This window comes from Cololabis saira, chromosome 23 (genome assembly GCF_033807715.1).
Source record: "Cololabis saira isolate AMF1-May2022 chromosome 23, fColSai1.1, whole genome shotgun sequence".
Classification (NCBI taxonomy): Eukaryota; Metazoa; Chordata; class Actinopteri; order Beloniformes; family Belonidae; genus Cololabis; species Cololabis saira.
The window spans coordinates 9753015-9767991 of NC_084609.1; the positions used below are offsets into that span (position 1 = coordinate 9753015).

A 14977-nucleotide genomic window follows, 5' to 3' on the forward strand; every position below is an offset into this window, starting at 1 on the left:
TGGGACACAAGGACATGGTGATCTCACTCTGCCTGGCTCTGGTCACCTACGTGCCCCTGCTGTGGTTGGTGAGGGAGGCCGATGGGGTGCCCGACCCCGTCGAGAGGGACCTGCTCATGCGGCAGGAGGCGTCCAGGCAGACGGGCGGGCTGTTGACCCTGACCCCCGCCGAGAAGAGGCTGGACGCTTACCTCCACCAGCTGAAGGAGCAGGAGATGTCGGCCGCACACTTCCCCCCGGCTCTGCACTTCTTCAAGGCTAAGCCTCTCATCCAGAAGAGTACCATCTTCAAACTGCTGCAGGAGATGCCTAAAGGTAAACTTTATGTTGTGTCTGAAGGGGTCACTACTGAGGGGAAAAATAAGTATGAATCAAACTTTTCTAACATGACGGCTTTGCCCAACCAAAGCATTTATATTTCTGGGTCAAAAAAAAATCAGACATAGTTACAAACTGCTGCAAGAGGGCGGATTAATGAAAGAAATACTTGGAAACAATGAAAAGTTGTTTGTTTTTTTTTAACCTTTAAGCCACCTATAGCGTGTCAATAATTATTTACAGACGACTGAAGAACATTTCATCTTTTTACCAATATCTTTTTAAATCTGAGTTAGTTTTACTTTACGTGACGTAATCCCCTTTTTCTTTTTACAATCTGTTCAAAGTCCTCTTTCCTTTAAGATTTAAATTATGCTTTAGCTGACTGATCTGTAAAATTAGTTAAATGTTAATTATCATTTTTCTCTGATTCCAAAACCAGCAGCCATGGTTACGTCCTCATTTTGGGTCACACTGGAATCTATTTGTAAAAAAAGAAATTCTAATGACGTTATGGTATGGACAAATATTAACCTGTATTTTAAATGACCTGGGTTGAATTTTAACTTGAGCCATAATGTATGATTTAACAACAGTATTTATATTAAAAAAAAATGTAGAAAATAGTTTATATAAAAAGCCTATAAAGCATAAATACCATAGATCTCTGTTCCAATATACTTCTGCAATTTTACATCTTAAAGTCAGAAATTCTGACTTTATGAAGTAATTGCTGACTTTTTTTTTGTTTATAATTTGAAATTTACAATTTTATTTCACAAAATAACTCTGGTATGCTGTCATTTGTGACAACGAGGTGTGGGTTCAGCTGAGAGGCGTTAAGTCATAGTATGATCAGAGGAAGCTCTGCTGCACACATGGCTCGATTAAAAGGAAAAAAAGAAACAGTCTTAAAGCAACATCTGAGTTAGTTTTACTTTACGTGACGTAATCCCCTGTTTCTTTTTACAATCTGTTCCAAGTCATCTTTCCAAAAGGTCTTTTAAGATTTAAATTATGCTTTAGCTGACTAATCTGTAAAATTAGTTAAATGTTAATTATCATTTTTCTCTGATTCCAAAACCAGTGGCCATGGTTACGTCCTCATTTTGGGTCACTCTGGAATCTATATGGAAAAAAAGAAATTCTAATGACGTTATGCTGTGGACAAATATTAACCTGTATTTTATATGACCTGGTTTAAATGGCGAATTTTAACTTGATCCACAATGTATGATTTAACAACAGTATTTATATTTAAAAAAAAAAAAATTATGTAGAAAATAATTAGTTTATATAAAAAGCATAAATACCATAGATCTCTGTTCCAATATGCTTCTGAAATTTGACATCCTAAAGTCAAAAATTCAGACTTTATGAAGTAATTGCTGACTTTTTTTTGTTTATAATTTGAAATTTACAATTTTATTTCCCAAAATAACTCTGGTATGCTGTCATTTGTGACAACGAGGTGTGGGTTCAGCTGAGAGACGTTAAGTTGATAGTATGATCAGAGGAAGCTCTGCTGAACTCATGGCTCGATTTAAAAAGGAAAAAAGAAACTGTATTCAAGCAACAACTGAGTTAGTTTTACTTTACGTGACGTAATCACCTGTTTCTTTTTACAATCTGTTCCAAGTCCTCTTTCCAAAAGGTCCTTTAAGATTTAAATTATGCTTTAACTGACTGATCTTTAAAATTAGTTAAATGTTAATTATCATTTTTCTCTGGTACCAAAAGCAGTGGCCATGGTTACCTTCTCCTTTGTCACACTGGAATCTATACTTGGAAAAAAATAAATTATAATGGCATTATGATGTGGGCAAACGTTCATATCACAGGTTTTGAGGCTGAATGTTTGATATAAACCTGTATTTTATATGACAACACGTATGATTTAACAGTATTTATCAAAATAAAATTGTCTAGAAAATAATTAGTTTATATAAAAAGCATATAAAGACCTCTGCAATGTTACTTCTTAAAGTAAAAAAATTTGACTTTAAGTAATTACTGACTTTTTTTTTTTATTTACAATTGTATTTCCTAAAATAACTCTGGTATGCTGTCATTTGTGACAACAAGGTGTGGGTTCAGCTGAGAGACGTTAAGTCGATAGTATGATCAGAGGAAGCTCTGCTGCACTCATGGCTCGATTTAGAAAGGGGAAAAAACTGTCTTAAAGCGACACTTGGTACATGTTTATCACGATATATTCTCATGTTCATATTTGATTTGATTTGATTTGTTTATTTGCACAACATAAAAAAACGGTACAAAAGTTGAAATGAACATAAAAGCATGAAAATATGTGCAGGTGAGAAAGGAAGCCCTAAATGGGCTTATTCAAAGTTCTCACCAAGAAAATACATTGTATTGAAATAATAGCAAGAACAAAAAACAAAAAACAAAAAAAACAGCGTTCCAAAAAGATGGATATAAACAGACAATTTCTCAGTTGAGTGAGTGCGTGTGCTTGTATGTGAGCATGCACATGTGTGTTTGTGTGTGTGTGTGCGGGTGTATGTGCACGTGCAGAAGTGACTCCACATTAAGTGGAAGCACTTCTAGACGCTTGATCAATAAGGCTGGTCTTCAATCTCTGTTTAAAACTACTAATAGACAGTGAAGATTTTGCAATACGTATATGAGAATTCCAGAGTGAGGCACCTCTGTCTTTGATGGAGAACTGACATATCATACTGGTATCATAAAATACTTACGGTATATATCGATATATCTTATGGAGGTGTACTGCCCAGCCAAAATGCTTTCCCACGATGACGGCTGAGATGCTGATTGAGTGGTTATGATGGATGGATGGATGGATGGATGCACATATTTAACAAGACATGAAACTACTATCGTACATTGAAACACAAATATTACCAAACAAAGACAGTAAAACTACAAAGAGAAGGAAAAAAAAGCCTTAAACTCCCCTCCTTTTGCATCTTCTAACAATAACACCAACCGTACTAAGATACAACTTCAAAAAATCCTTTTTACACACTTTTTTGACTTAAAACCCTTTTAAATTCCTCAGTTTGTGTGTAGGGACTCTCAACACCACACCTTAAGTGGAATAAGATTTCTGAGTTATGCCAGAGACTGAAAAGAGCATTTTATCTCGATATAGATCTATTGGGCCAGGTGCTAACATGACGAACCTGCAATCACATGTTCTGATCTTGCTCCAAACTGCTTTGATTCAAGTCGTTTTCATCCCTGATGAAAGGCGACACTCCTGACCAATTGATACAGGGTTGTTCTGACTCCTGAATCAGTCCTCTAAAGTGTTTGCACAGAAACACACTGTATTCGGGCCCTGAGCCTGACTTGGACCTCTCATCCTGCTGTTTTTCCGATGACAGGCGGAGCCCTCCACGTCCACAGCTCGTCTATGGTCAGCGCTGAATGGCTGGTGAAAAATGTCACGTACCGGCCCAACTGCTACATCTGCTTCACGTGGGACAACTCTGTCCGCTTCCTGTTCTCGGACCGCCAGCCCTTCCCACGGTGGGACTGCTTCTACTGGCAGCTGCTGGAGACGCTGAGATCCAGGATAGGAGACAACGCAGGCTTTGACAACAGGTTAAACTGACTGGACACCTGAACTTTGACATGTGAGGACGAGGTGTAAAGAGAGCAGAGGTGTCAAGTAACGAAGTACAAATACTTTGTTACCTTACTTAAGTACAAATTTAGGTTATCTATACTTCACTGGAGTAATTATTTTTCAGACGACTTTTTACTTTTACTCCTTACATTTTCACGCAATTATCTGTAATTTTTACTCCTTACATTTTACAAACAGCCTCGTTACTCTATTTCATTTCAGCCTTTAAAAAAAAAACTATCCAGTTAAATTGCTCCATCCGGATAGAGTGAATTTGGTTGTGGTTGTTTCAGATGTTCTTGTCCAGTTTTGTTCTTACATCCGTTCCCTCAGATTCCTGCAGCTAAACTTGGATGTACATTCCAATAAAGGTTAGGATAAATGATAACATGCCTCTGAAGTTTGACTTTTTGCACCATTACAATTAGGGCTGTTCGATTAATCGATTCTAAATCGTAATCGCGATTATGTAATTAGAACGATGTTAAAACGTGAAAATCATAAAATCGATTTTTCACTTTTTTTTTTACCTTGTCTGCACACATATTAATGATTGATACCATATTAATGATTGATGGAAATACCTCTTGATACCTGCGACAAGTGCCCCATGGGAGAGGCTCTTTAGTGTAGGAGGGGGTGTTGGAACATGCCACCGGGTAGACCGGATTCGTGTTCCTTGATTTTTTTTTTCAGAGATAAAACTTTATATTTTATTATATTTTTTAAAACTTTTTTTCAACTTATTTTACAGAGTTTTGCACTTTATTCATTCCTTTTTGGTTTAATAAGAGCAAAGTTTGCACTTAAAGTCCAATGGGGCAAATGTTCAATAAAAAAACAGCATATTTGAAATCATTTCTTTGCCTTTTGTCAATTCACAAAATAATCGTAATCGTAATCGAAAATCGGATTTTGAGAGAAAAAAATCGAGATTTTATTTTTGGGCAAAATCGAACAGCCCTAATTACAATACTTATAAGCAACTAGTCATCATATCTGCTGCTCTCTGAAACACATGTTAATGCTCAATAGTACACATATATGGTTCTATAATATATTTGCATTATACTAAGATGCATTCATTTTCAATGGCTTTTGTCCTAAATGGCTTTTTTCCCCCTTACATTACTTTTACTTTTATACTTTAAGTAGTTTTGAAACCATTACTTTTATACTTTTACTTGAGTAAAAACCTTGAGTTGATACTTCAACTTCTACAGGAGTATTTTTAAACTCTAGTATCTATACTTCTACCTGAGTAATGAATGTGAATACTTTTGACACCTCTGAAAGAGAGGGTAGAAAACCAAGTCTGTTTTTATTTGGTTCTTTTTCAGTTTAATCCAGCACCTCACGCTGTTTACTGAGGATCCAAATGGTGAATATCCGAACCAGAACGTTGTGTGGGAGAAGTTTGAGAAAGCCTTCATTGCGGCCACCGGGCTGATCACTCACGCGCCGGTGCTGAAGGATTACTTCCACCAGGGCCTGGAGGAGCTTTACGCCGACAACGTCATGTATCTGGAAGTGAGGAGCAGCCTGTGCAGGGTTCGTGCATCACACCTGATCTCTGCAGCTCTAGTTTATATTTCCTCACACCATCGATATCCCATTTCCAAGTCTAACTGAAACTTGTGTTGTCTGTGTTGCAGACGTACGAGCTGGATGGAACCATCCACGATAGGATCTGGACTCTGAAAACATTTCAACAAACTACACAGAACTTTATAAAAGACCATCCAGACTTTCTCGGTGTCAGGATCATAGTTTCTGTCAACAGGTAAGACATACTAGGATCTGAAAGATCTGCGTGTTCGTTAGTCTGGTGCACCATAACAAAACCAGAGATCAGAATCAAATGTCATTACAAGCTTTATTATATCATGCACAATCTTTTCAGCCAGACACAAGAAACCTACACATGTCAGTTTTAAGTTATCTCTTCTTGTTTTCACTTGGGAGACTAAGAAAAAATGTCTAAACCAGGGGTCGGCAAACCAACATGTTGAAAGAGCCATATTGGACCAAAAACACAAAAAACAAATGTGTCTGGAGCCGCAAAAAATTAAGTCTTGTATCAGCCTTAGAATGAAGACAACACATGCTGCATGTTTCTATATTAGTTATAACTGGGGGAAGATTTTTTTTTTCATGATGCACTTTGAGAAAAAAGTGGAAATGTCGAGAAAAAAGTAAAAATGTCAAAAAAAAAAAGTAAAAATGTTGAGAAAAAAGTAAAAATGTCGAAAAAAAGTTGAAATTTTGAGAGAAAAGTAATGTCGAGAAAAAAGTTGAAATGTTGACAAAAAAGTCGAAGTGTTGAGGAAAAAGTCAAAATTTCGAGAAAAAAGTCGAAATGTTGAGATTGGAAAGGAAGAAAAAAAGAGAAAAAAAGAAGAAAAAAAGGAAAAAAATAGAAGGAAAAAAAGAAAAAAAAAGGAAAAAAATTGTCAAACATTTTGAAAAAGCTCCAGGATCCACTAGGGCGGCGCTAAAGAGCCGAATGCGGCTCTGGAGCCGCGGGTTGCCGACCCCTGGTCTAAACAGTCAGGACCTTAAAAAACAAGACTGTTCTGGAAATTATTTCTTTAGTCACCCAAAATGAGACCTCCAAAGTTATATTGCTTCACTAGATAGAACATAAATCCATACAAAAATGGGTTAAGCATAATACTTGGGGGGGAAGAACAAACAACAAAAAAAGCAGATAAATTACTTAATATACTTCTCATACACCTTTTTTCTAAAATAAATACAAGACTCTGGTCTGTAGCTAAATGACCAGGTCCTCCTGAAATGTTCCCCTTCGCGCAGCCGTCTCTCAGGTTCCAGGACACGCTAAATCCCAAACGGTCTTACAATCCTCATGAAGTAAGAACGTAGTATCTATATAAAAACCTTAAAGCAATTTCATAAAATCCTAACAGATCTAATGATATTTCATTGAGTTAAATGTGCTGCACTGACTGTTTAATATAAGTGATTAACATAAAAACTCACCAATTCATTAAAAACGACCATGTGACTAATGCATGCTCCATCCCTGCAGCTCACAGACCCTCCTCCAGAAACTAATATTGTGCTTGTTTTTTCAATTGGAGAAAAAACAAAAATCCATACAAATTAAATAAAGTGGGGACCATGTGCCTTGATGTCCATCCTCCGCTTTAACTATTAAGGTCCACTTTTGAAAAATTATCCTGCAAATTAAATTACGTTTATTATCTCTTAATTTAGTTCCCTATTTCCTAGCAACGGAAATATCCGGGAAGTCCACAAACTGGCTATATTTTGAAAACGTACGCACAAGCGGGCGTTAATGTTCTCTGGTGCGGTCTGAGAAAATCCCCGGTGGTGTCATGGTGATGTCATGTGACGGCGGTGGACGGCGCTCCAGCACCGTGGGGTTGAGTTTCTCAGCAGATCTCATTTGATTATTCTGTCCGTCTAGACTCTAGACTGATGCGTTCCCTTCACATTCCCAACATACAATTCATGTTTCACAAAAAATGAAGCCCGATGACTTTGATTATCTTTTATAGTCTGGAGAGTATAGACGCTTCAGGGGAATTTGACATGAATGTGTTGATTCCTCTGATTTTTACAGGCAGCATTTGGATCACAGAACCATTTTGTTGCCCCTTCATCCAGTATGAGTCGCTGAATTACCTCCTGACCTTTCTGAAAGTCCCTGCTTGAGCGTCACACGTGATTAACTCTGACTGTGAACAGTTATCTGGTTGAACCTCCAGTGTATGGGTCATTGAAGGTCTTCTTGTGATCACTGATGTTTGTAGACATGATTTCACTGTCGGATTTCAGATGTGGAAGGCTTTCTTTGAAACTGGTGGATGTGCTCCAAGGGCTTTCCTAGATTTGAATCTTTTATTAGCTTTCAAAACTATCGAGAAATGCAGCATCAGTTCTCGTGTGGAATTGAGCAGTACTTTAACGTTTGTGTCTGTTGCTGCTTTCTTCAGGGCGCTGACTGTAGTGGAGGTAAAAGCAGCTGTAAAAGAAACCATCCAGCTCAAGAAGGACTTCCCAGATGTGATTGCAGGATTTGACATGGTAGGAAATGATTGAAATCCACAATAAGAACAAAGTTTTGCCTCCTAAAATGCATAGCTTTATTTAGGAAAACTGTGAATTGCTTGTAGGAGCGAGTGACACTGAACCCTGTTGTGTTGTAATCAGTACTGGAGTTGAGGGGGGATGAGGGGGAATGTCATCCCCCCTGAAATAAAAACAGTCCAAATCATCCCCCCTGTAAAACTGTCATCCCCCCTTTCCATCCCTTATGTCATTTCATCAATGAATGTGGTTTTACTGCTATTTCAACATTTAGAGTCATCACCAGAAAAATAACACCAGAAAAATAACTTATTTGACCATTTTCACCTGTTTCAAGTACATTTTCACTTGAAATAAGTAGGAAAATCTGCCAGTGGGACAAGATTTATCTTCTCATTACAAGCAAAAAAAATCTTGTTCCACTGGTGGATTTTTCTACTTATTTTAAGTGAAAATCTACTTGAAACAGGTGAAAATTGTTTTTTCCAGTGATGAGTCTTGTTTTAAGTGTAATGAGATTTTTTTTTACTAAAATGAGACATTTTAACTAGAAATAAGACAAATATTCTTGTTAAGATTTTGCGTTTTTGCAGTGATCCATTTTACTTATCCTGTGAAGGACAGAGTCATATTGATAAGTTCAGAAAACTGTTTTTTATTGTTGTGTTTTGATGTATTTGATGTAAGCCCAGTGGATATTTAAAGCTTACAGAAGGCTGCATTTAACTGCTGCTATGTCATTCCTGCAGTATTTCTGCAGGTGTTTTGGTCAGTGCTATTATTTGTTATATATTATATTATTTGTAATCAGCACAAATTATCTGTCCCCATATGATAAAATCCATAAAAGTTGTAATGTTGGTGATGTGATGCCTTCTGGTTCCAGGTTGGCAGGGAGAGCAGCGGGAGCACGCTGTGGTACTTCAGAGAGGCCCTCTCTCTGCCAGCCCAGATGGGAGTATCGCTGCCGTACTTCTTTCATGCAGGAGAGACAGGTTGGCAGATCAAACGGTCGAATTGGATTACGAAACAAGAGCGCTCAGCAGGTTTGAAAAGTAAAACTCTGGGAATTTTCTTTGCCGCAGACGATGAAGGGACCGCAGTGGATCAAAACATCCTGGACGCTCTTCTGTTCAACACATCGCGTATTGGACACGGATACGCGCTGGCACACCATCCCGTCGCCAAAGAGCTCTCCAGAAAGAGAAATGTTGCCGTGGAGCTGTGTCCCATCTCAAACCAGGTGAGCTTTTAACACCTGAATCCTCAAATCAAGCAGAGCTGTGTGCATCTCTGCAGTAGCCGGGTTTGTGACCTCCAGGTGCTGAAGCTGGTGTCTGACCTGAGGAACCATCCTGCAGCCGTGCTGATGTCCGAGGGCCACCCCATGGTGATCAGCTCCGATGACCCGTCTCTGTTTGGGACGACGGGTCTCTCCTACGACTTTTATGAGGCCTTCGTTGGCATCGGGGGCCTGAAAGCAAACCTGGGGACTCTGAAGGAGCTGGCGGTGAACTCCATCAGGTCAGAATATGTTATAGTTCTATATCCTAATGTTTAGTCATTAAAACAGTACGTTTAAAATTACCAAACAAATCCCAAGACATGCCCAAAACTATAAATGAATTGAACGTAAAATGTACCGAGATTCAATACTTTCGAATCAACCCCACGTTTGTTCTGATGTAATTTACATCAATCAATCAATCAATCAAACTTTATTTATAAAGCACTTTTCATACAAATATACAGGACTGTCTCAGAAAATTAGAATATTGTGATAAAGTTATTTTATTTTCTGTAATGCAATTAAAAAAAACAAAAATGTCATACATTCTGGATTCAAATCAACTGAAATATTGCAAGACTTATTATTTTAATATTGCTGATTATGGCTTACAGTTTAAGATTCCCAGAATATTCAAATTTTTTGAGATAGGATATTTGAGTTTTCTTAAGCTGTAAGCCATGATCAGCAATATTAAAATAATAAAAGGCTTGCAATATTTCAGTTGATTTGTAATGAATCCAGAATGTATGACATTTTTGCATTACAGAAAATACAGGACTTTACAGAGTGCTTTAGATGTTTAAACATTGTACAATTTAAAGGTAAAAACCGGGCTCAAACCCCCCCCACCCCTCACATACACACAACATAATAAAAAAACAAATACAAATAATTAAAAAGAAAATATGAAGTAAAGATGTACACAGAGGGACCAGAGAGGAAACGCCACCTTGCAGAGCCGTCTGCCTCGGGAAGGGAATATCAGTGAGCATAAAACCAGAAACACACGGGTCAGAAACCTCCATTAGATGTTCATAAAATCTGCTGATGGTTAGTTTTTTTGGAACAGACTTGATCTTTGATTTAGTACAGATTAAAGATAATAATGATAATATTTGGTCTACAGGTTTTTGGTCATTTTCTCATATACCGTATATAACGACTCCTAAAATGGAATCATATGCTGTAACAATGCACCTTTCATTAACTATGTCTACCTCATACTGCTGCACCTTTCACTTTTTTTTTCTTTTAAGTTGCATAGGCTATATGTTAATAAGAGCCATTTGTCTATTACTGTTTGCAACTATTTAAATCTGGGTACAGTGAGCGAAACAACCGGAGTCAAATTCCCCGTCTGGCATGTTCATACTTGGCCAATAAACCTGATTCTGATTAAAACACTCAAATTCAGATAAAAATTAGTTTGTGCAGTAAAAATGCCAGATTTTACGTGAAAGGGACACTGGGAATGTTTGAGAAGCAAATAAACGGGAATTTAATTCCCAGACGGAACACTTTATGTAGCAAATAATTGCCTCTAATTTGGTATGTTGTGTACATGCTAAATTTAGTTTGCAGGGCGCTTATTCATTGGCAGTTGTAGAAGACGGTTGTAAAGATAAGGAAGTTACCAGCTGGGAACATTTTTTTCTTTGTTTACGTTATTTTCTAGGGGATATAAATCTTCTACATCTCACATCGTGATTAAGATAATCAGGAAGTAATAATGGAAGAAAGAGTAACCAAACAAATCTTACACCATCGTAAAAACTAAAGCACCTTTTACAGGGACCTAATAAAACAAACTTCTCTGTACTTGGTTTAAACCCAAGATTGCAGACGGCGGGTTAAGACACCTACATAAATGTAACAGTCCAGTGACTCGCAAGGTCCCAAGTTAATTAACCTTGAAGAAATTCTATTTTTAGATGCATATTTAAAACATTTTTGCTTTGTAATATAAATGTAGATTTTCTCAGTTTTTAAAGTTGTAGTTGTTCCTTGTGAAATATTTGATGTCCGATACATACTTTCCTCTGCATCACCCCGAGAATTAAAACAATAGAAAATAGATGAATAAAATTAAGAAAATGCAAAAAAATGTAAACAATAAACTTAATAAAAAAATAAACTTCCTCAATGTATTTATAGAGATACATGGAAATATTAGAAAGAAAACTGTTAGAATTTGGTGTTATTTTTAAAATATAAACAAACACTTTAAATTTGAAACAATATACAATTTTCTGCCTATTATTTTCAAGGCCACCACGACTCTTGCCACCTTTTTCAGCAATTATGCAATGACATAATTTGATTGTAAGTTGTTTAGACATGATTCACTTTTGTGTTTCCTTCTTGCCCCTCCGTCTGGTTAAAAAGGACAAAGGCAAACAGGCTTGTTGGGGTAGAGTGGATGTTTTCTCTCAATTCTCTTTGACGAGAGTTTACTAACTGGCTGGTTGTTTGTTGAGCTGATTGGTTTAATTCTGCTCTTGATGGTCTGTTTTGGTAGGACGCGTTTCCAACATGGGTTTCATGCCCATTTAGCCTCAAACGACAACCAACCCTATTCTTACCTTTCGTACAAAGAGCTCTTTATTTGCCGTGCGTGCTGGGTATCTTTACTGCACCTTCCCTGAAACTGTTGCAGTAAAACATCTGTCACTTCCTACAAGAAGTTAGATTTTTGTGTCAGCAAGAACTTTATAAGCCAAAAATATTACCATAATAAAAACGACTAGTGCCTTTCCTGCCATGATGTTGCAGTGATGCGACTTGATCGTTTCCTCTGTTGCAGATACAGCTCGATGTCAACTGCTCTGAAGGATGCAGCTCTCGTCTCGTGGCGGAAAAAATGGGACGCTTTCATCTCTAAAAACTCATGACAACTGAAACTCAGCGGATCCTGTTTGACTTGAATGACGTTGGGATTACAATTCAACTAAAACGAAGACTTACGGGCCATCAGCAGTCTTTAAAAAGAAGAAGGAGCTTTATTTAGGTCATCATACCACACCTTGTTTTGGGAAGGTACTGTGATCATCATTGTACTCATTTCTTTTAAATCCTCTGGGAAAGAAGGAAAAACCAATTAACCATCCTTGCGAGAGAGTAAAGTTATCTTTTTGCATCAGTACAAAGTCCAATCACTGATGCAATAAGAATTAAGGCCATAACTCACATATTTTTTGTCAAGAAAGAGAAAAAGCGATGTAAATAAAACATTCAAACAAAATGGACATAAGTTCTGACCAGTGCATTTCGCAACTTTACTGGTTCACCTTCACTCGGGCCGTTTCTGTGGCCCGTCGCCCCCAAAGACGTGCTGTATCTTCCAGACTTGAGAAGTGCACTGCTGAACGACGAGTCTGAAGGAGCCGTCTTGGCTCGCTGCCACCTCCAGACATCTGTCCGTGTCCCTGTTCCTGATAGCGCCTCCCTGGGGATGAAACTCATCATCAGACAAGACCCTCTCTGCTGCATGTTTTATATTCTTAAACTAAAATACCGACCTGTTTAAAATCCCATAACATATGACGTGTTTTCTGGGCCGGTTTGCAGTTGTACAGTCCCGGGAGGAGCCCGGAGCCGGGGTCCACCACGCAGCGGTCGGTTAACTGTTTGTGCGATTTGAAAGCGCCGATGTGGAGTTGTCCATCAGTGTGGTAGCTACAGTACTGAGATGCAGAATAACCGTCACGCACACGTGAAAATAAACAAAACCCATCCTTGCATGAAGTGAAACAGTGACTGCGTTTACATGCACTCAATAACCCTTTTAAAACCCAAATATTGGCAATAACCCGAATTTGCACGGCCATGTAAACCCCTTTGAATAACCCGAATTTGCTCATATTCCGGTTTTTAAAAACCCGAATATGACCCCTGGGTTACTCTTTTTAAAACCCGAAGTATCCCGATCAAACTGAACATGAATTTGTTATCGGCGCATGCTCTGTTCGCAAGGAATCCTGGTCTTTTGAGTCCAGGAAGTTCTTATAAACACGGAGAAACACAAGACCAGGAGGAGACTAATCACTTCATAAATGTAATGAAGGATATGAACATTTTGGCATTTGTAGACGGTAGAAAGTACCGGGATAGCGAGATTTACAAGAAGGTGAGCGAAAAGTTGCACGAAGCAGCATTTGTTTTGAATTTGGATACGGGAAGAAGAAGCGGAAATGACGTAAATGCGTCATCACGTTCTCCGCGCGTCGCTGGTTTGATCCAGATATCCCGAATGATTAATCACCATGTATACAGGGAGAACCCTGTTTGCTCACGCATGGAAACGGAATATTCTGAATGTTTCAGTAACCGGAAAATTAGCAATAACCCGAATTTTGACTGCATGTAAACGTAGTCAGTGAGCGTACCTGAGAGCTGTGGAAGTGGCAACCATATAAGATGGGTGTGTCTCCAGGCGTCGGCCCTTGATCCACACACTTACCCGGAGCCAGGTCATTGATCAGCTGCCAACACAAGCAGATCTGTCAGGTGTTTCTCCATCAGAAAAAGCAACAACCTCAACACATGCAAAAGTTTTGACACGTTAGGGTCAGCTGCTGTTGAGCAAGTTAGGGTTTGCTCAATCTTCTTGTCAATGCACGGATTTTGTTTATCATTTAGCGGACTGAAGGACAATTGTTCCTCAGTGTGTACTTCTTTAGAAGTCTTTCTGAAAGAGTTTAAGTCAACTTCCATTGTTCTTATTAATGTTAATATCTGCAATTACATATTAAAAAGGTACTTTGCTGTTCCCCTGCAGGAGTATTTGACTATATTTAATCCACAGCGTATTTCTTTTCCCTTATTTGAGAGCAGGATTGTTTTCAGGCTCATATATAATATAAAACTGCCTTCACACTCAGTGTGTCGAGCTCTGCTGCCTCGGCAAGTGTCCCGCCGTCTCTGAGACGCAACCCTGTCAAAATACCCAGTCAGCAGAAAGCCAGACGTGAACATGATTTAGAGATGAATCACGGCAAGTTTACAAGCAAGGAGAGACTTTCAGAGTGGACAGAGACTACCTGAGCATTAAAAACAGTTCTAGACTCTTAATTAGAATTAAAAAGATATGCAATTTTTATTTTTATGTTATTGTGTCAAGCAGCTTGTAGTCAATTGCTGCTCATTGTTGGGACATTAATAAGAGTGATTGGATTTTGTGATGCCCACTTTTCTTTGCCCCGCCCTTGATCTAAAAAACAAAAAAGCTCAGCATTTTGGAGATCAATCAAAACATAACTTTTGCAAGTCACTTAAACATCCATCTCCTGAGAAAGAGCTCCAATTTAAATCAATTTGACAGTGAGACTTGAGACAACGCTGTTTAAAAACTTGAAAGTCCTCCACTGCTTGCAAACGGATGAAGCGACTTTGACTCACAGCTCCGTAACCAAACAGGTCCGTCGTGGGTTGCAGCAAAGGGTAAACATTATCCAGGTACCACTGGAAGGGCTTGCACTTCAGCCTCTCCCTGAGCTTCTTTCTCTCCGTCACATCTCCGATGTCAATCCCATGATTCTGTTAAAAAAAGAAGACCACATGAGGCCATTTTTAAATAATTAGGATGATCTGGAATATTTGCAGCCTTTCATAAAACCTAATCGGGTTATTTAGATGAAAAAGGCTGAAAGTCATGTGGGTAATAATGAGACGTC

At 38.3% G+C, this 14977-nt stretch overlaps 2 protein-coding genes across 2 annotated transcripts in view; one reads left to right on the forward strand and one right to left on the reverse strand.

Annotated features, from left to right (window-relative positions):
• LOC133424109 (adenosine deaminase 2-A-like) lies at positions 1-12767 on the forward strand. The gene is made up of 9 exons (XM_061714537.1): positions 1-315; positions 3693-3912; positions 5278-5488; positions 5593-5720; positions 7921-8011; positions 8901-9009; positions 9100-9257; positions 9336-9538; positions 12109-12767. The coding sequence occupies exons 1-9, from the start codon at positions 15-17 to the stop codon at positions 12194-12196; spliced, it is 1509 nt and encodes a 502-aa protein (XP_061570521.1). The 5' UTR covers positions 1-14; the 3' UTR covers positions 12197-12767.
• Positions 12465-14977, reverse strand: part of LOC133424108 (probable polypeptide N-acetylgalactosaminyltransferase 8) — a 16208-nt gene continuing 13695 nt past the window's right edge. The window contains exons 8-11 of the mRNA XM_061714536.1: positions 14703-14840; positions 13691-13786; positions 12824-12988; positions 12465-12750 (exon numbers count right to left, since the gene is read on the reverse strand). Of these exons, the coding sequence (XP_061570520.1) occupies positions 12595-12750; positions 12824-12988; positions 13691-13786; positions 14703-14840 (555 nt within the window). The 3' untranslated portion in view covers positions 12465-12594. The remainder of the gene's footprint in view (positions 12751-12823; positions 12989-13690; positions 13787-14702; positions 14841-14977) is intronic.